At 35.0% G+C, this 21,581-nt stretch overlaps 1 protein-coding gene across 3 annotated transcripts in view; it reads right to left on the bottom strand.

Annotated features, from left to right (window-relative positions):
- Nucleotides 1-21,581, bottom strand: part of LOC126754764 (apoptosis-stimulating of p53 protein 2) — a 145,249-nt gene that overhangs the window by 88,686 nt on the left and 34,982 nt on the right. For all 3 annotated transcript variants that reach the window (XM_050466866.1, XM_050466868.1, XM_050466867.1), the window contains exon 4: nt 1,629-1,690. In XM_050466866.1, coding sequence (XP_050322823.1) covers nt 1,629-1,661 — 33 coding nt within the window. In that variant the 5' untranslated portion in view covers nt 1,662-1,690. The remainder of the gene's footprint in view (nt 1-1,628; nt 1,691-21,581) is intronic.

Below are 21,581 nucleotides of genomic sequence, written 5' to 3'. Positions count from 1 at the left end.
TGAAAAAACGACAAAGGCCAGTTTATGCACCCTCGTAAAGATAAATTGAATTGACTGAAGCATTTCTACACCCGTTCTTTTTAGTATATGTAAGGCCATTCCTAGATAAAAAAAAGTATGTTCTATGCCATGTAGAATGTCAAAGCTTTTAAAGTGAGTTTATTTATGATAAACTTTTTACATAAATACTCTATGTAAAATAATTATGGTTCCTGTACATATTTCATAGTCAGAATATATAATATATATTTCGTACCTTCGCCCTAAAACTAGTAATTACTGCAAATATTTCATGCAATTAAGTAATAGTTTCGCTACTATCACTTACTACAATAACACAGCTACAAAGCACATGCAAACCGTGAACCCACATGCAATAGCGCCCTAGAGTATGCTACAGCAAGTACATTCAACCGCAACCGCGCCTTTGCAAAGCAACCGCCAACAACAGAGTGAGCCTCGAAGGAATTGTGCCCATTGCGACTTGCGGACGTTTGCATAACACAATTTTAGCTATGACTAGCTTTAGCATGTTTGTAGTGGGTTAACCTAGGCTATGGTTGCCCAACTTGCTGACTGCGAGTCCGCATGGCGTGCGCCGCGCGCGACTGACTGATTGCTGAGAAGCTGCTGAGTTGTGCCCTTTGAGGCGAGCGCCAGCACCCACAACGACTTTGCTAGCTGTCAGCAGCGCTAACGGTACACATACATACTATATATATGCCTGTGTGTGTGTGTCGCCGAGTTGAGACATTGGAATTATTGTCATCTGCATGCCGGGGCACGGCGCGTCGCCGTAACGGTGCTCATTTCTCAAAAATGCCAAGTTCGAGTAGAATTTTCAAACGCTTTTGCGACAAAACATTTTTCATACAAATATTTGTTTTCCTTTCTTCTGCTTCTACTTACTTTTCTGCCAGCGTTTTGTGTGTGCGGGTCTGCCTGCTACTTTGCTGAAATGCTAGCGCGAGCGCCCGGCCGATTGATGCATACATACACACACACATACGTGGGCGCACATATTTAAATTGGAATTTATGTGATCTCCAGTGTGAGCGCGCGTGTGTGTATGCACGCGCTGGCCTGCAGCGCGAGGCCACATCAAGTCAAGCCAAACTAAAACAAAGCGCAGCGCCTAGCAGTCTTTCAAAGCTCAAGCGCGCCTCGCCTGGCCATTTCATTACATTCTATTTTATTATTTTATGGCATTTGCTTTTATTTAATTTTGCCAAGCGCGCTCTGGCGCCCCCGAACCCTCGCTCTCTCAACGACGCTTATTCAAGTTTCAACTTGATCCTGCCCCAATTCAATTGTTCTAATGCTTCCACCACCGCGCGCGCTCATTTTTTGTGTACTTTTTTTTTTGTTGGGAAATTTTCGCTTTTGTTTTTGCTAAGCATTGTTGATGAAAAAGTATTGTAAGCGCGCGAGTGCTGCTTATGCATACAGGGTGCGGCAAGCGCGCTCATTTACGACATATTGCTTGTGTGTTTGTCGCGCCGCTTTCGTCTAGGATTGTGATGATGATTTCAACCCAACTAAAGCTATAAGTGTGCATATATATTTCTATGAGACTTGAGGCAGGCTCGTTAGCATATTTATATGTTGTTGTTGTTGTGCGTACTTACAATATCGTCCAAGTTGTTCGTCGGCTCCTTCATACCATCTCGTAGATGCGCAGCACAGCAATCTGCAAATTAAATGGAGAACAAAAGAAAAGTTAAATACAACAAAGTAAAAATTAATGCACACACACACACACAGCGACATAAACGCACACATACATAAATACAATTTAGTAAATATAAATACAAAATGCGGGTTTGCGTGCCGCCATAACATGGCATTAGCTAAATGGCCGGGTAGCGTGCGCACCACAGCACAGCCGGCGAAATTAAGAGCAAGAGAGAGAGAGAGGGGGAGAGAGGACGTCATTTCAATTGCTGCTACTTTTACGAGTTATTTGCATTTAAATGTCGTTTGCTGATAACAATTAAAATGAATGTCTGTCCGCGCGCGCACACATTCGCCTGGACACGTGGCGCGGCGTGGCGCGGCATGAGCGGCGCTGTGTGCTTCACTTTCAAAACTTTCCAAATATTTTCACAGCAACGATATGGTTGTTGATGCGGCTTGGTTCGGCTTCAATTGAATTGGATCGGCTTGAATGGCATTGGTTTGGCTTGACTTGGATTGTCATGCTTGAGTGAATTTGAGCAGCGTTGCGCAGAAGGAACGCCGCCGCTACGCGTTCCACCGCATGACAGACCGTCCGGCTGACATGCCACATTGGTTTGGCTGTCGCCGATGGATTGGGTTGGCTGTCGCCAGCGCCACCATCAATGCTTTCATTGCTAATGTCATGGATAAAGCTGCTTGCGCTCGCGTCTCTCTTCCGCCTGCTTGAATCTTGTGGCCGCCCCGCGTCCACGGCGTATAATTGCCGGTGATTTAATCTTACGCATTTCCGCTATTTAAACAACACTTAAAACATCGTTTTGGTATTTTCTTTTTCATTTCGGTTTGCTCCTAATTTGGGTGGGAGTTTCGCTCATCACATTTTGCACACAAATAAATGCCGCTCATTAAGCGAGGCGAGTCAAACATATGTACACTATTAGTGGCGCACACATATTTTCGTAACTAAACGACTGTGACTGTGAGTTGGGTAAGGTTCGATGACTGATTCGGAGATCGCACTCGAACTAAGTACTTTACGCAGTTCATTGTGACGGCTTAAAAACATAACTCCTGTATTCGATCTAAGAAGTCAGCAAGGCGCCTTGTATCAATAACAAAAACTTGCTCAGCCGTTTGATTTCTATTCCCAACTGCTCCGTGGGATATCTGACGATGTGAGCTTCCAAATGTTTAAGCCTTACCTTAGCAAACGCGGCACATTCAAAAAGTCTGTTTTGAGAGGTTTCCACCTCGTCTTCTTCCATGCAGCTTCTGCAGCTTTCGATAAGACGATAGAGTTATGGCCAGTTAGAATTCAAACAACTAGGGAAAGGCTGGCCTCCCAAAGGGCTGACTGGATCTCTCAAGATTGATCTTGAGTCAAAAGGAACTAGCGACAGTGTATGACCGGTTGGAAGCCCAGCGAGGGCAAAGCTCTCATGAAGCTCAGCTATTCAGTAGTAGAACACAGGAGGAGAGTGGAGTCTAACCAGTTCCCATTCTATTGAAAGCGGGAATAGGGTACCTTTCCTTGCCAGCTTATCAGCATTGCAATTACCTACGATTCCGATGTGACCTAACACGCATACTAGTCTTATCACCAAGTGAGTCGATGTCATTGATAATTCCTTAACCAGCACTGAACGCATGGTCACTGAACTCAAAGCTAGTTTCGCTGCCTTGGTATCAGAGTGAATAGTCGTTTCGCGACCCCTAGACCCGTTTTCATTTATAAACCCAGAATCTCTGAGTCTGATACCCAAAATCATTGAGTCGGGATCATAAAACTCTTAAAAGGACAGGATTAGTTATTTATTTCAAAGGCTTCGCTCCAACAAATTTTGATGGGAAAGTTTTTCGGATTTCCTCTAGAATAATATTGTTAATTTCCCATTGCTATTGAAAGCTTATTTTTCTGATTTCCTGTTAATGGATTACTTTATCAGAGCTATTCTTTACAATTAAGCTGCTCTTAGCATTAATTGAACAGGTTACTGGACCATGAAAATTAATGAAACGATAATAAATCAGAATATTTATGTATTTATGCATATTCATGTATTACTTGCTGATGCATTATTCACTAGATCCATTTGCGAGCTTTGCCTTCGATTTGTCGTGCGCTAATTGTAGTTATTTAATAAGTGGAGCGACATACAAGCTCTTAACTGACTTCGAAGAGGTGAAGTGTTTTTACGAAGAACTTACTTTGGGCTTTCAGAACACAATTATTATTTTTTTTTTTTGGCGAAGGAAGGAAGTACTTCCTTTTCAACGAAAGAATATAACAAATAAGATGCTAAGAAGACCACACTCAAGAATTAACATATCAATTGAAAAATACAAGTTATCAGAACCGTCTATAGGAACCGCCTAACAATATGGCAGCAGCGGTGGCAAACCTCACTCAAAGAACGGTAAATCCACAGACTGCTACCGGACATACATTCACATTCCAACTAACCCAAATACTAAGTGGACATGGTTGCTTTAGAAGTAAGCTTTACAGATTTCAGCTCGACATTAATCCGAATCCTCCGACGTGTTCAGATTGCTTTGAAGACTCTGAGCATGTATTTTTTTATTGCCATCGCTTTTTAAGTACAAGAGAAACTGAAAACTAGAACACTCGGTGGTACTTTTACGATGGAAAAATTAACGATACTCGTGTGTCAGTTCACTGAGAACTGGAAAGCAGTCAGGGAGGCGACAACCTTAATTATGACAAAACTGTGACATATAGAGTAGATTAGGCGTCCGCCAGCCCAACCATATAGGTGACTTAAATTGGTTTTCACTACCACGAAATAATACTTGGTTCCGTCGGAGAGAGTCAGGAGTTCGAAGTAGGTTAGGTTTAGCGGCTTCAAGTTCTGCACTCCAGCTTTTGACGCTTCGCCCTACTTAAAAAAAGCTTAATTGAAAAGTCTCCGGTTTACCACAATAAAACAGATTCTTTTGCCAGATTCGTGGTTGATACACTGATTATAGTGACCCTCCAACTTTCCGACACCATTTTTTATACTCTCGCAACAAAGTTCCTAAAGAGAGTATTATAGTTTTGTTCACATAACGGTTGTTTATAAGTCCTAAAACTAAAAGAGTCACATATAGGGTTATATATACCAAAGTGATCAGGGTGACGAGTAGAGTTGAAATCCGGATGCGTCTGTTCGTCCGTCCGTCCGTGCAAGCTGTAACTTGAGTAAAAATTGAGATATCATGATGAAACTTGGTACACCTATTTCTTGGCTCCATAAGAAGGTTAAGTTCGAAGATGGGTAAAATCGGCCCACTGCCACGCCCACAAAATGGAGAAAACCGAAAACCTATAAAGTGTCATAACTAAGCCATAAATAAAGATATTAAAGTGAAATTTGGCACAAAGTATCGCATTAGAGAGGGGCATATTTGTACGTAATTTTTTTGGAAAAGTGGGCGTGGCCCCGCCCCCTACTAAGTTTTTTGTACATATCTCCGAAACTACTATAGCTATGTCAACCAAACTCTATAGAGTCGTTTCCTTCAGGCATTTCCATATACAGTTCAAAAATGGAAGAAATCGGATAATAACCACGCCCACCTCCCATACAAAGGTTATGTTGAAAATCACTAAAAGTGCGTTAACCGACTAACAAAAAACGTCAGAAACACTAAATTTTACGGAAGTAATTGCAGAAGGAAGCTGCACCCAGGCTTTTTTTAAAAATTGAAAATGGGCGTGGCCTCGCCCACTTATGGACCAAAAACCATATCTCAGGAACTACTAAACCGATTTCAATGAAATTCGGTATATAATATTTTCTTAATACCCTGATGACATGTACGCAATATGGGTGAAATCGGTTCCCAACCACACCTTCTTCCAATATAAGGCTATTTTGAATTCCATCTGATGCCTTCTCTGTATAATATACTATACATTAAGAAATGAAAATACAATTCAATACTCAAAGTACACAAATTGATCTAATCTAATTAATTTTACAGCAAAATAAAAAAAATATGTAAATGACGGATAATGAAATCTCGATTATCACTTTATCATGCGAGAGTATAAAATGTTCGGTGACACCCGAAATTAGCCCTTCCTTACTTGTTTTATGGTATGATTCGTGTTTTGTTTCAAAATATGCCTCAGTTTCGGCGATCAGCTCTTCATTGGGCGAGAAATTCTTCTCAGTGACCATTCTTTTGAGATCTGAGAACAGGAAATATTCGCTGGGGGCCAGAACTGGGGAAAAGATCTCAAAAGGACTTAGATTTCGTTTTATCTACTAAATAATTTTTCTAATTTTTTTTTTTTTTTTTGTGCACCACCCTAGTAGCAAGTCAACTTCGTTTGCTCGGAAAATTTTTTAAATTTTATCAACAACAATAAAAACATACACTGCCATGTACAATATTGTGTTTAATGAGCATTTCATACTGTTAAGATTGCGTGCCACACGTGCTTCATGAAATGGCATAAACGCTTGAAGGGGTAATGAGGCGGTAGTTGGCCAAGCGCTTGTGGAGTTGGAAATCGAAAAGAGTAGGAGTGACATATGGACATTTGCAGATAAAACTTAATGAGACAATTATTATTGCGGTGGACTTAAATGTAGGTATGTAACACAGTTTGATGGCCATGTGTCAAAACTCAAAGATATAAAAGACATAAATTATACATAACGAGTGTAAATATGTACATATAAGCGTATGCATGCACATGTGGGTATGTAATGCAAGTCGGCATTAGAGCTTTGCACAAGTAATTAATTCAAACAGAAAATTAAACGACAGCAGACATGCAAGTGTATGAATAAATATGTGCGTATGTATATATGTATGTATGTATGTATGTACATATGTTCATATGAAAGTACATATGTTAGCATGCCAATAAAAATTAACAACAAATAGCGTCAGTTGCCATTTGCAGCTGTGCAATTGCAGCAGCCACAAAACAAATATGAGCACATGCAGCCATATGCAAGCTTATAAATACATACATACATATATGCACATATGTACTGCCATATAACTAGTATGCAATTGTTGCTGCCGGTTTGCTGCTGCATTTAAAACCAGCTTCCAATTTAATTTTCCGATCATTGTGTATGGCCGCCGCATATATATGCACATACATTCACATATACACATATACATACATTTGTATATACATTCACATATACACATATACATACATTTCTATATACAACATATACATACATTTGTAATTACATTGTTTGTCACATATTCATCATGGCTTGCGCTGCGCCATGGCAATATTGTGGACAACAGCAGCAGCAGCAGCTTTGGCGTTCTCCGACGTGTCTGCAGCAATTAAGCTTCAGTTTAATGGTAAGTACATATGTATTAAACATTTGCTTCTCTGCATGTCCCCACATATATGTGTGTGTATTTGTATGCATTGTAGTGAAAAGCATCGACAGTAAGAAGTTGTTGATTGCTTTGGAAATTGCGCAAGGAAGTGAATTTGAAAATTTCATGTGTCGAAGCAAAATTTTTGTTTGATAATTACTTCGTGCGCTTTCTACGTGCCAAGCTTCGGAAATGTCTGCCAACGTTTCAAACTGGTATTTAAGTAAGTTTTTTTGTTGTTGTTATTGTTGTTTTTGGGAAAAGTCCAAAAACTTTCTTTTCAATAAATGGCCTTTCAAATGTCAATGACTGACTGCGTTGTTGTTGCGTTGGGAAATTGTGTGGATTGGAAATGCTTTTCTATATACATATGTAGATATATAAGTACATATGTATGAGCATACAAGTGTGTAAATTCAGTTATGTGCAAACATATCGTCACTTAAAATGCAAAATAACGTAACATCACTATTCATAAGTTTACAGGCGAAGGAAAAACGAGACCACACATATTGAAACAAAATTTGAGTTTTGGTTATAAAATGGTTATATATTGCTAATATATTGGTTATGTATTGGATATATATTGGTTATATATTTGATATATATTCCTTATATATTGGTTATATATTTGATATATATTCCTTATATATTGGTTATATCTGACGGTGGAAGCTAAAATTTTATGCTACATTTATATAATAGGATGTAGTGAATCGTAAGCAATAAAAACCACAATTTCGATTCCTTTGATGAAACGTTGTTTTGCATTTTAGGCGGCGATATATATATTTATTGTTGATGTTTGTGTAAAATCGGCATTTCAGGAATTGCTTGAAATATGTGATAAGGAGCTGGCGATTATTGTCGCCACAAATAGTCACTTACATGAATTAATTACTGGTTGTTGATGTGTAGAGAAATATTTTGTAGACAGATATTCTTATTAACAACAGTCAGAGTCACAAAATATTGCTATAGTAACCTCAAGAATAATGAAATGTCGTTCATTGAAACTGTTATAGAGTAGATGCTCTAACATATCAGTTAGCTTAACGGATATTTTTTCGAATAGCAAAGTGTAATATCAGTTAGTTTAACCGGTGTTTTTTCGGATAGCGAAGTGTAATATCAGTTAGTTTAACCAATATTTTTCGGATAGGAAAATGTAATAATATTTTTCAGTTAAGCTGTGTCACCAACGGTATTTCTCTTTACAATTATTTTTGAAAGAATACTCATATAACAAAAAATCAATCTGAAATGATAAGCTGACGAAGCGCAACATAAAATGGAACAAGAAAAACAGATAACATAACAGACCATAGCACAATATAGTATTGCATAATATAACATAGCATAACATAAGGTAGCATATCATTCTATAGTTTAGCTTAAACATAAATTGTTGTTCACATTCCACGGCAATAAAATTAATTAAAAATAGCATATAACAGCTGGACGCCAGCAAACGATAAGATAACGAAACGTAATGTGGAACAGTAGAAAAAAAGAAAAAATAGCATGGCATAAACGAAAACTGAATCTTCGGAAACCCTACAAAGTATATATGGGAATGATTATATACACAACTTATCTCAAAAATCGTATGTATACTCTAAGTACTCGTATACTCATCTGGATGTCGGGGCATAAAGGAATAGCCGGCAATTGACTAGCTGACAAAATCAACGGCAATCCTGTGGCTTATAAGATGATGGTACCAGTACACTGTACAACCTTACAAAGTTTAAAAACATGAAAAACCTCCTTACAAAGAAATTTCATCAACCAATCGCATTCTAAGCTGGGCACTTTAGGTTAAAGAAGCACTTGTCCAACATAGACATGGCCAGTTGTGCCAACTGTCGGATTTGCGACTTGGAACTCGAAGCTCTTGGGCACTTGATTGTAGATTGCACATTAATCTATAGATTCAGGCTTAAGACTTTACATTTATTGATCTCAATATAGATCACATCACGTCAATAGCGGCCAGCAAGTTCTTGGAACTTAACAGAGTGCTCGGGCTTTTAGGGCAAATATGATGGAAGTGAGTGCGCAATAGACCTTAGGTCGTGATGCAAACCTCAATTAAATTTTATTATCTTCTATTAATTAAAAAATGCACCTGTAAAGAATATTATAGCTTTGGTGCAGTCGAAGTGAAGCTTTTTTTTCGAAAGTACATTTTTCTAAAAGGTTAAACGAGTTTTCAAAATTTTTTGTTTTCATGGAATCTTAATTAAAAATTGTTTAATATTTTGCAGAAGTGTTTTGGGTAGTCAACTTTAAAAAAACATAATTTCTTTTGCGTATCACAAATCATTCAATGAAGGTTGTAAAGACCTCGCAAACTTGCGTCGACCAAATAGCTCTGTTAATGACGATAATATTAAAACTATGAAAGCAACAGTACTTAAAAATCACAGAGTAGTTAACAAAGAGGAAAGCAGAGGATCACAACATCACTTATGGACCGACTCAACACATTTTGGTTAATGTTCTTGGTATGAAACTGTCAATGCTAGACTTGTGCCAAAATACCGGAATCTTTTTCAAAAATTCAGTCGGGCTCAAATCACAAAAAAGTCACAAAAGAGTTGCTGGTGATGAGACGTTGGTTTTTGAATAAGTCATTGAAACGACAGTGTATGAAAAATTTTACTACGCGAAGGCATGCTGGTATTATATCAAAAAAGTATACTATTGGGTAGTCGAAAAAGTATTTTCACATTTTGTCAATATATAAGTATGTAGTATATCGTTGCAGACGCATATCTCTCAAAAGTGGTCGACCAAAATGGTACATATATGTTTATTCATTTATTAGTATAAATACAAAAAAAATAAGTTGAGGTTTGTTTAGTAATACGAAAAGACTTTTTCGACTACCCATTATTAGAGAGAATATTTATTGGTTATAATAAATCTAAACTTTTTCGCAGTCCGGGTCAATTCAATTAGACTAGTTTTTGCAGTTAAACAAATAGAAATGGAAATTTGCAGAAAAATATGGACTTACTGAAACCTCTATGCTAAAATTCTGTCTGTTAAGCATCGAAAATGATCTGTCATAGAACTGATCTTACTATTATCTTACTCGCTTGATTATAACATATTAAATGACAAATGCAAAGACAATAGTCGATCTTAAACACTTTTCAAATTTACTGACATTAATAAAATCTCAACAATGCTACAGAAATTCCCTCAATTTATGAGCTATTTACATAATAATACTCTTAACGAACTTCACTCAATTTTATTACCGCTCAGTTGTAACTCAAGCCTCATAAAAGTCAGTCGATAATAAAAAATAAAAACAATTTCAATGCAGTCTTAACGGTTTAACCAAACGCAAATCACTTATTTGATTTTTATTTACATTTTATCTGACTGCTTCATTAAACTCCACCTGCTTAGTGCCTCACTCAAGCCGCCAGGTGGCAGTTTAAGGTAGTTAAGCATTAGTTATGCCTTCGGTTGCATCATTTATCACTGTCAGTTGTCATTGTTATTTGATATGTATGTATGTGTGTCATAACTGTATACTTCCTCAAAACAACTGCTTTGCTTATGAGCGTGTGTGTGTGTGGGTGTAAGTGCAAGTGAGATTATGAATGAATGCGTATTGAAGATTTCATAAAATTATTTTGTGTTCCAACTGTGCACTTTTTCTGTTTTTCTTCAATTTTTCATTTCTCTCTCTCGATTTCTCTTATCTTCGATACTTTTATGACGCCCACAAATGCAGCACGTGTGTGGCAGCTTATCAGTTGCTCAGACTCAGACAGGCACACATAAGTATTTGTTGCTGTTAGCTGCAACGTGTGTGGGTTGAGAAATTTAATTTTGTGAGGGTGTGAAATTCAAAGGAATTTTCAGCTATTAAGTAACGTTATGCAGTTATAATGTGTAAATGTCAGGCATATGGGTGGTTAGGTTTTAATTCATGCTAGGGATTCAGACATTTAAGCGGCTTAATTTCGATAACAACAGCTTCAATATGCATTTGTATTGAGTTTGCTTAAAGTCTGAATTATTTTGAAAAGGAAATTAAATGCACATATGTACATATTTCCAAAATATATGACTAGCCGATTGTGTCTTCCTCTTCAAACCACAAATTAAGCAACTTAAGTCTTTGGCTAATAAATGTTTAATTGAAAGCCGCTTAACTTTCTAATTCAATGGCTGCTGCACTTCACACACACGCACATACACGCTTAAGCTCATTTTGAAAAAGGAAATTTAAATCGAATTTTCACTAGCTTTTAATTAATATTTGCATCAATTTTATGGCAGCAATTTATCACTTTTTGAGCACACGAGTGTACATAACTTCAAAAGAAATACTTTCCAACATTTACGTGGGGGAACAATGAGTTTTTGAAATCCTTGAGAATTGATGCGAAAATGAAGATTGCTCTTACAGGCTTGTGTCTATTTGAAAAGTCAAGAAAATACGTTAACTTCGGCTTCATCGGGATTATTACGAGTAAACTATGCACAAATAAAAAAGTTCTCCGTAAAAAGATTTTGTGTTGACAGTCCAGTTTGTATGACATCCATATATGAAAAGCACTATAAACTTATCGCGCTGAGTTCGTACATGAGAGTATATGTATGTATATGGATTCCTAACTGAAGTGGTATAATCGCTTGTGATTCCATTTGTATTTTATTATTATTATTCTATTTTAATATTATTATTATTCCAAGTAATCTAAAATAGTTATTTGCACTGTTTGCCAATATTCACTGTCTTTTGAAGTAAACATAGTTTTTTATTGATTATACCAGTTTATGTGATTTATACCAATTATTTTCTCAATTGATTAATCTCCATAAGCTGTCGAATCGATAGTTTTTTGTTATACCAGTTTATATATTTATACCAGTTTATGTAATTTATGTAGTTATCTGCCGACAATAACAATTCGGTTACGAGAGTATATATGGATATCTAATTGAAGTGGTATAAACGCTTGTGACTCCATTTCTATTTTATTATGTTAATCTAAGTAATTTAAATCAGCTATTTGCATGGTTTGCCAATATTCACTATCCTCAAGTTAGCAAAAATTCTTATTGATACTTTATGCGAGTTATATTTTCAATTGGATAATCTTCCAACCTGTTAAATCGATAGTGTTTTCGTTCTACTGGATTGCACATTTATACCAGTCTACACTATTTATCTAGTTATTTATCCATATCTGCAATTCACCAAACAGAATCAATTTATTTATACCAGTTTAATGCCAATTTTTCTATAATTATACTATTTTAGACGATTTATATGAGTTATATTATCAATTGACTAATCTCCATAATCTGTCGAATTGATTGTTTTTTGTTATACCAGTTGATATACATATGTATACCAGTTTACGTTATTTATATAGTTATAAGTCAATATCCGCAATTATTCAAACAGAAAAAATTATTTATACCAGTTTTTATACGAACTTTTTATATAATTATACCAGTTTGAATGATTTATGCCAGTTTTTAAAGATATTCTGTCATATAAAAGATGTTTCATACATCAACTTGAGTTTGATCAGTTAGTTTGTATGCTTATCGACCATCGATCTAAACAGTTTCTTTAAAAATTCTAGCGATGTCTTGCATAATAACCTATGCCAAATTCCGTAAAAAATATAAAAGTTTTCCATACAAGATCATGATTTTGATTCAGTTCGTATGACAGCTATATAATATAGTGTTCCGGTATCGCTTCGATTCCAAAAAATTAGCAGCTTCTTTGATAGCAAAGCACAATTCGCAGATACATATATACTCGTACAATAGGCTAAATCAACTCAACTCATCACACTGATAATTTAGAGTTATGTTTTATGAGATCTCCGTTGTTGCTTTTTGGTTCTTAAAAACTTTGTGGCGAGTTTACTGCCTTAGGATATACATATATAATTAATATAGTATGTATGTATATAAATATATTTTTGACTCCTAAATTTACCATACTCTCTTCAAAATTTCATAATTCACACCGTAAATCATAAATCTTGCAAATTAAGCTTTGACCTTTGTAATTATAATTAACAGCTTCATTGACTAGTTATAAATTTAAAGCATGATTAATTCACACAAATATACGCACATGCATTTCATCACAGATTAAATTTTGGCATAAAGTATCTCTAAACCTACATATACACACAACCATAACTTTCAATTTAGTCTAAAGAGGCACCTACAACTCACTCCGCTCTACAGAAACACTCATGCCCCTTCGAGTGTAAGCAGCTCGATATAAAAATTTCCTCAAACAGTTATTTTTACAGTCATAAAATGGCTATCCTAATAACTTGTACCCAATTTTAGTGCAGCAATTAATCTAAAGCTAAAACCTAATGTGGCTAGGTCCATAATGGAATCGGTGTTATTATGCATTCTTGCGCGTAATTACGAAATTCTATGTTATGCTCCAAAAAGGGAAATTTCTCAATTAAGTGTGAAATTAGATTTGACCAAACACAATCTAGATAATGTCGCTAAGAAATCTAAATATCAAATTTCTATGTTTAAATTGCGGTTGCCATTATGTTGGCTGACCTTTGCTCTAATTAACCCAAGCCAGCTGATGAAGTGGTGGGAAATTACACACAAAGGAAATAACATTGGCGACACAAATTTGATTGTATAAGGTTATTTAGAAGGTATAAGATTTATGATGTTTATGTATGCGTATGTATATATGAAAGTATTTATGCATTAGAGATTATTGTGTGTGCCTTTTGAGATAGATTTATACTTTAGATTATATTTCGAGAGTATGCCAGTTATGTAATGGTCGAAATATTTATTGTGAAGAAGTGTTAGTGATGGCTTATGGGCATTAAAGGGTTTCTACAATCACACTAGAAAGAAATTATGTCAATAAAAATTTAGGAAATAAAGGCAAATATCTCAATAGCACTTCACAAATATTTCTAACAAAAATTTCTTGAGCTATATATTGTATTATCTAGCTGACTAACTCAGATTCTTTTTCTATTTATATCCAGCGCCTTGACTTTAAGCGCATACATTGATGGCTCTACATGTTTAAAACCACCTACGAGCCACAGATTATTCATATGGTAAACTTTTCCATGAAAATAGCATACTAAGGAGACTATAACTTGTTGATAAAAAGATCTCAGTACACAAATTGCTGTTGCTCAGAAGCTGGCGGGGAGACAAAGTCTTGTGAGGAGGTATTTTACTGAAAGCCGCTTACTCTTGCTCTTCTCTTTATTTATACTTATTTTACAAGCGTCTAATAAATATTGAAAAGATTTTAAGGTTGGTGTTGAAATAACCCTAGGCCAAGCTTAACTCATAAAAAAATTAAAAAATAAAACCTCAATTCAAAATGAGTTTATTCTTAAGAGCTGAACTCTGAGAGGATCAATATTATGACGCTGTAAGTATGATCATGATGTGGTATCATTAGTTGAATTCGAAGACGATTTTTTCGAAATTAAAATGTGAAATTGTTTAACTCTATAGTAGCTGGTTTGAAAAACAAACTTCATAATTTTATAAAACAAGTTCCAAGTTCAGAATAATCTTTTTAACTACATGGAGAATAGTATAAGTAAAGAAGACATAAAAGGAGATTATAAAAAAACATCCATATATTATCCTTACTTTGTTGTTGCTACACCTGTGAACTCAAAGAAAACGAGCAGAGTAGTGGTGAATCGAATACAACTAATACTAGATCAAGTAAAAATACATTCGGTATTTTTTCAAAAGTTGGATTTAATAAACTGTATCTCGTGTTGCATAAGTACGGTTGCATCAGAAATATGGGGTTTGAGAGATAAGATTTCCAATGAAAATACTGTCAGACAGTTTTCCGATTGCTCACTTCACTATTTCTTGAGCACGCGTCAAAGATGGACTTCAGCGAAGAGAAAATATGTCAAATTTGTCTTCAGTTAAGATGAAAACGCAAGCCAAGAGGCTGAAAATATGAATAGCGTTTATGGTTCTGATACTATAACAACCTAATAAAATAATGAAAATTGTAGGGTCCTGCCCTCGGGTAAGCACTGTTTCGCATGCTCAGGAGCTCGGATGACACAAAAACCGTTTGGTACAAGTTTCCATCTGTGATTCGCTGCTGAATCGCCACAAAATCGATCCTCTTCTAAGGCGATTGATCTCTGGGGAGTAAAAGTGGGTCACTACTACTAACTCAAGCAAAAATGGTCGTGGTCTCGTTACAGTGAGCCGGCGCAAACGATGGCCAAGCCAGTAGTAGTCAATCAATCAGGAATGGTATGCTGTATGTTTGGTGGGATTAGCAGGAAATCATTTACTTTTAGTTCATGCCCTAAAACCAAACTCCTAACTTAGTTCTGTACTGTCAGAAATTGTCGCCTAAAGTAAGCAAACACCACAAGATGAATATATGTATGTAAGTATATGTTAAACTCAGTGTTTATGAGTATTTTTGAGTTGCAATGTGTATGCGAATGGTTAAACTCAGTATTTATAAGTAGGGTTTAATGTTACTAACAGAAAAGGCCAGTAAACTGGAGTTTAAGCCATAAAGTCTATTATTAGGAATAGGGTTTAGTGTTTAACTCCACATAGGTCAATAAACTCGAATTTGATTTTGAGTAAGCAAACGTCCAGACCAGACCAGCTTTTACCAATAGCAGAGAAATTATTTTTCAGCAGGCCACATAGACCGATAGTGGCTCGACAAAAGCTCCTGAAACTTGGTTGGGAATTTTTTGTGTCTTAAGTTTGGGCCTGTGCCTTATAGTTTGGACCTGCCATCAAGTGATTATTCTCTGCTTCTGACTAAGGCGAATGACTTTGCTGGTAAAAAAATGCTTCATAAATTGCTTATGAAGCCGACTGGTATAATTTTTTGTCATTAAGTATAAAAGTCTCTTTAACAAGTTATCGAACAAATCGATGCATATTTCACCTAAATCGGACAATTCTAACTCTATGTTGAAAAAAACCTTCAATCCAATGTAAAAATAATGTATTTCTTTCATTAGGCCTTATTTGTGGTACATACTTAGGATTATTATTTCAAATAAAAAGAGCAAATTATGTAATTGATTTTCTTGTAACAGAGAATGAGAAATTTATGGCGTTACGGTAATTGCTATGAAACTCTCTCACATGAATAGTAGTTGCGCTGCGTATTCCGGTATTCCGTTAGGATTTCATACACTAAATTTTCATGCATATTTCACAAACAACTCTATGAGAGTATGCGTTGGAGTGTGCAATTTATAGATAGCTAAGAACATAGACGTGAATTTGTATGTACATTTAGACATATATATTCAGAGGCAGTAGGTCGTAAGCATTATGCTTTTAGTTATGCTATTTAACCAGTGTTTATGCCTAACATTTATGCGAAGTGCAAATGCCGATCAGCTGCATGCGCACCCACCGACGCTGAATGCGGGCAAGTAATCACAGCAATTTGCATGCAAACATACAGACACACATATTGATAGAGATTTATTTATACGTACATGTGTGTGTTGGCGGCTGAAAGCATTGAAATTCCACAAATGCATTGTGCGAGTACAAAGTGCGCATCCAGAGTTATGTAAGCACGGGTAATTCACGTGCCTCCCTCAGTAATTTCATACAAATATAACGATGCATGTATGTGTATGTGTGCTTGTATGCGTGTAATTACATCGGCGGATTTCTCGTTTCGCTGGCGATAATCAAATCATGTATGCCGGTAAACAAATGGGCGAATACGCTTGTGCCCGCACCCCTGCCCCTGCTTCTGTTGGCGCGTTAATTTGCGTAAACACAACCGCACATTTGCAAACAAACACATATGTATGTGTGTGTGCGGATGTGAATATTTGAAAAAACAATTTTCATTTGATTTATTCACTGCACTCATTGATGCATCAAATGTCGTATAAATAAATTATTTGTGCGGTAATTGAATCGCATATCGCTGAAAAATGGCATTACGATGAAGCTGATATATATGCGAGCTGTGGCATATATGTACATATGTACTTACAAATGACCGGCGGAATATTAAAAACGCAAATAAAAGAAATATTGAATGAATGCATTTGTTGTTGCAGGAAATATACATGTATACCGCTATAAGTATGCAAAGTTACAGCAATGCATGGGCTTATATTAGGGAAGTCCTTAAAAGTAAACAGAAAATATCAAATTTTGTACCCTGTGATCGTTTTGGTTGAAGAAATTGGGCCTGTTTGATTCGCTATGGCACTTGAAGCTATAAAAGCACAAAAATCTTCTTTAAAAATGCAGACAAGAAAGTAACTATAAAGTTATCACGCTGAGTACGCATGTATGTATATGAGAGTATTAGTGGTCTAACTGAAGTGGTATAATTGCTTGTGACTCCATTTATATTTCTTAAACTAACATATCTAAGTATTTCAAATCAGTTATTTGCTCGGTTTGCCAATATTTACTGTCTTCTGAACCAAACACAACTTCTAATTTATTATACCAGTTTATGTGAATTATACCAGTTATTTTTTCGATTGGTCAATATGAAAAAACTGTCGAAACTTTAAATTTTTTTCTTATACCAGTTTATATATTTATACCAGTTTATTTTATTTATCTAGTTATCTGCAATACCCATAATTCATTAAACCGAAAAACTTTAATTTTAATGTATCAGTTTTATAAATTATTATACCATTTTACATGATTTATGCCAGTTTTTTATCCAACTTATTCTACCCACTACCGATTTAAAATGAGTTTATAATTACTAGTCGAAGTAATTTAAATCAATTACTTGCACGGTTGCTAATAATCGTAGTATTCTGAAGTAAACACAACTTCTAATTGATTATAGCAGTTTATGTGACTTATACCAAATATTTTTTCGACTGACCAATGTGCACAAACTGTCAAATCTACAGTTATTTTCATTTTACCAGTTTATGTTATTTTTATAGCTTTCTGCCCATCTCTTCAACTTATTAAACTGAAGGCATTTTATATACTATTATACCAGTTTTATATATGATTATAACAGGTTGTAGAAGTATGCCAGTGTTTTATTCAATTTCTCCTACCTCCTGCTAATTTGAAACGAGTTTACACTTAAATTTATTATTTAATGCGACTCCAAGACAGTTTATATATCAATATACCAGTTTATAATATTTATACCAGTTGTTAAAGCGTTCCAGAATCAACCTATTTGAAGAGAGTTTATATTCATTATATCACGTATTATTATTTATACTAGCTAATGTTCGATTTGCCGGTCTCTACCCAGAGTTTTTACTTCTTTATACTAGTTTATAAGATTTATTCCAATAATGAGTTCATTTTGCCACTATTCAAAATCTACAATATCACACATAGTTTTTATTCATCCAGTCTCTGTGGGAATGTACACAATCTACGGAAACGAAGACAGTTAATTTATCATTGTAGCTGTTTATGTAATTTATACCAGTTATTTGTTCAACTCGCCTATCCACACCTTTGCAGAATCGACAGTTTTAATATTGTTATACCAGTTTTGGTTATTTATACCAATTATTTGTGCGACTTTTCTATCTATAATCTGCAACAATAATATCAATTTAATTGTATCAGTTCGCGTGATTTATACCAGTTACACTTTTGATGTGCCATTCTTTAAATATTTCAGAATTGAGGACAGTTTCTGAAGAATCGGCAGCTTTTATTTATTTACACCAGTGTAAGTGATTTATACCAATTTTTTGTACGAAATATTGATCAACAAAGCTTTTTCAAATTAATTCTAGTTAAGTTTGAAGACGTTTCGAGTATAGAACTACATACCTTTTGGGACACATCTCAACAAGCTTTGAGAATGTTCTGTATGTGCTACATATATTATACAGCCATGGCGATTACGACCATTAAACTTTATAAATTTTTAAAATTGTACTCTAAGGACCACCCCAATTCGAAAAATTTTAAATACTTGTATGACTCCAAATCCAAGCTAAATAAATAAATCCACAAATCCACAAATGCTTGTTTACACTGAGCTTCAACCGCAGAAAAAGCGAATTGGCGAAATAATTTAAAAAATAACACAAATATCCTAAATAAATTATAATTTGAAATATACGTTTAATGCAATTACCGACTCAATCAGTCGAATTGGTTTATCTAATCTGGTTGATTTCTTTTTTCATAAAAATGTACAAATTTATATTACTATTCATTAAGAGTACACTAAAAAGCCAACCGCAATTCTCAATTGCGCAATTAATGTTATGATTATGATCACAATTATTGTTGTTGCTGTTGTAGTGCAATTATAAAATGATATTCTAGGTTTGTAATTATTTTCGCGTTAAAAATTTACAATTGAAGCTCAGCAAATAACCGCACACAATCCACACATTTACTCATCACTAATGAGTTCACATAGCGAATAACCTCACAAAAGCTGCAGGAGCCGGCTAAACTTTAAGGCGGTTGAGTTAACTGAGTCTATGAATGACAACTGGACCGCTAACCGGTCATGTGTAACCAGTTAAAGGCTAACGTGCGAAGAACTTGGAATTTTAGAGTAAAAACTTGTGAAAATTTTCGGAAGTCGTTGATGAAAGAGCAAAATAGTTGTTAAAGGAATAATCCTGTCTTTATGTACGACAAAATATTGTCAACGGAGAAGCATTTCTCATACCATACCAATCAGATAATGTTTAAGATTCATGTCATTTAGATTCCAGCGAACAGTAGTCTCTGAGAATTCGTTAGAAAGTTTCAGTTTTAATAAGTAGAAAGTTCATTGGAAAGTTTCAGTCTTAATAAGCCGTTTTAATCCAGCTGTGTTGCTAGGTTCTGATTTCAAATATTATCAGCACTATTTCTACATACAGTTGAATTACAAAAACTCGAGTTAAAGGCTTAGTTCTTGTCAAAAACTGACCAGTATTCTGAACTTTAAGAAAACTGCGAGTTATTGATGACAAATTTTTCAAACGTGCTGGCAAAATATTAGCGAACAAGTTTATGCCTCTTAAATCCTAAACAGGTGGTGCTCAAGGTGAGCTGAAAGCATAAGTTGTGTGTATTAAAAACTGTGTGGTGTTTAACGTTTAATGCCAAAAATAATATTGAACACCAAAAAGACCAGTAAACTCGAGTTTAAGCCACAACGTGAATGTGTATATTAAACTACGTGTTTATGAGTAGTGTTTAGTGTTTAACACCAAATAGGCTAATAAACACGAGTTTAAGCCAAAACGAGAATGTTTATGTTAAACTCAGTGTTTATGAGTAGTGTTTAGTGCTTAACACCAAAAGTAACAGTAAACTCGAGTTGGAGCCATAACGTATATGTATATGTTAAACTCCGTGTTTATGAGTAGCGTTTAGTGTTTAACACTAAAAAGGCCAGTAATCCCGATTTTATGCCATAACGTAAATATATATGTTAAACTCAGTGTTTATGAGTAGTTTTTAATGTTTAACACCAAAAAGAACAGTAAACTCGAGTTTAAGCCACAACGGGAATGCATATATTAAACTCACGTTTTTATGAGTAGTGTTTAATGTTTAACACCAAAAATAAACAAGTTTAAGCCAAAACGAGAATGTTTATGTTAAACTCAGTGTTTATGAGTAGTGTTTATAACCAAAAGTAACAGTAAACTCGAGTTGGAGCCATAACGTATATGTATATGTTAAACTCCGTGTTTATGAGTAGCGTTTAGTGTTTAACACTAAAAAGGCCAGTAATCCCGATTTTAAGCCATAACGTAAATATATATGTTAAGCTCAGTGTTTATGAGTAGTGTTTAATGTTTAACACCAAAAAGAACAGTAAACTCGAGTTTGAGCCACAAGGGGAATGTATATATTAAACTCAGTTTTTAAGAGTAGTGTTTAATGTTTAACACCAAATAGGTCAATAAACTCGAGTTTGAGATATAACGTCTATGTGTATGTTAAATACTGTGTTTATGAGTAGTGTCTAATATTTTGCTCAACACAAAAAAAAAAACAGTGAAATCGAGTTTAAGCCACAACGTGGATGTATATGTTAAACCCAGTGTTTATGAGTAGTGTTTAGTGTTTAACACCAAAATTAACAGTAAACTCGAGTTTAATCCATAACGTATATGTATATAGTAAACTCAGTGTTTATGAGTAGTGTATAGTGTTTAACACCAAATAGGCCAATAAACTCGAGTTTAATCCAAAACGAGGATGGCTTTGTTCAACTCAGTGTTTATGAGTAGGGTTTAGTGTTTAACACCAAAAAGACCAGTAAACTCGAGTTTAAGCCGCAACGTGGAAATACTTGCTGAACTCCTTTCTTTCCAATTTTGTTTTCCTTTTTCCAAATTTTTATGAAAAAATGGAACAAATTTAAATTTTTTTTCTAATATACTATATGGAATCCTATAAATTTACTGTCTAAATTTGATTTGACAGCTTTAAGTCTCAAACTAGAAAAAGCCAACATTTATCGAATAATAAATTTAATGCATTTATGTCCTTAATATTAACGGATAATG

Source organism: Bactrocera neohumeralis, chromosome 4 (assembly GCF_024586455.1).
Source record: "Bactrocera neohumeralis isolate Rockhampton chromosome 4, APGP_CSIRO_Bneo_wtdbg2-racon-allhic-juicebox.fasta_v2, whole genome shotgun sequence".
Lineage (NCBI taxonomy): Eukaryota > Metazoa > Arthropoda > Insecta > Diptera > Tephritidae > Bactrocera > Bactrocera neohumeralis.
Note: the sequence above shows the minus strand (reverse complement) of the source record. Positions and strands in the feature narration are given on the sequence as shown.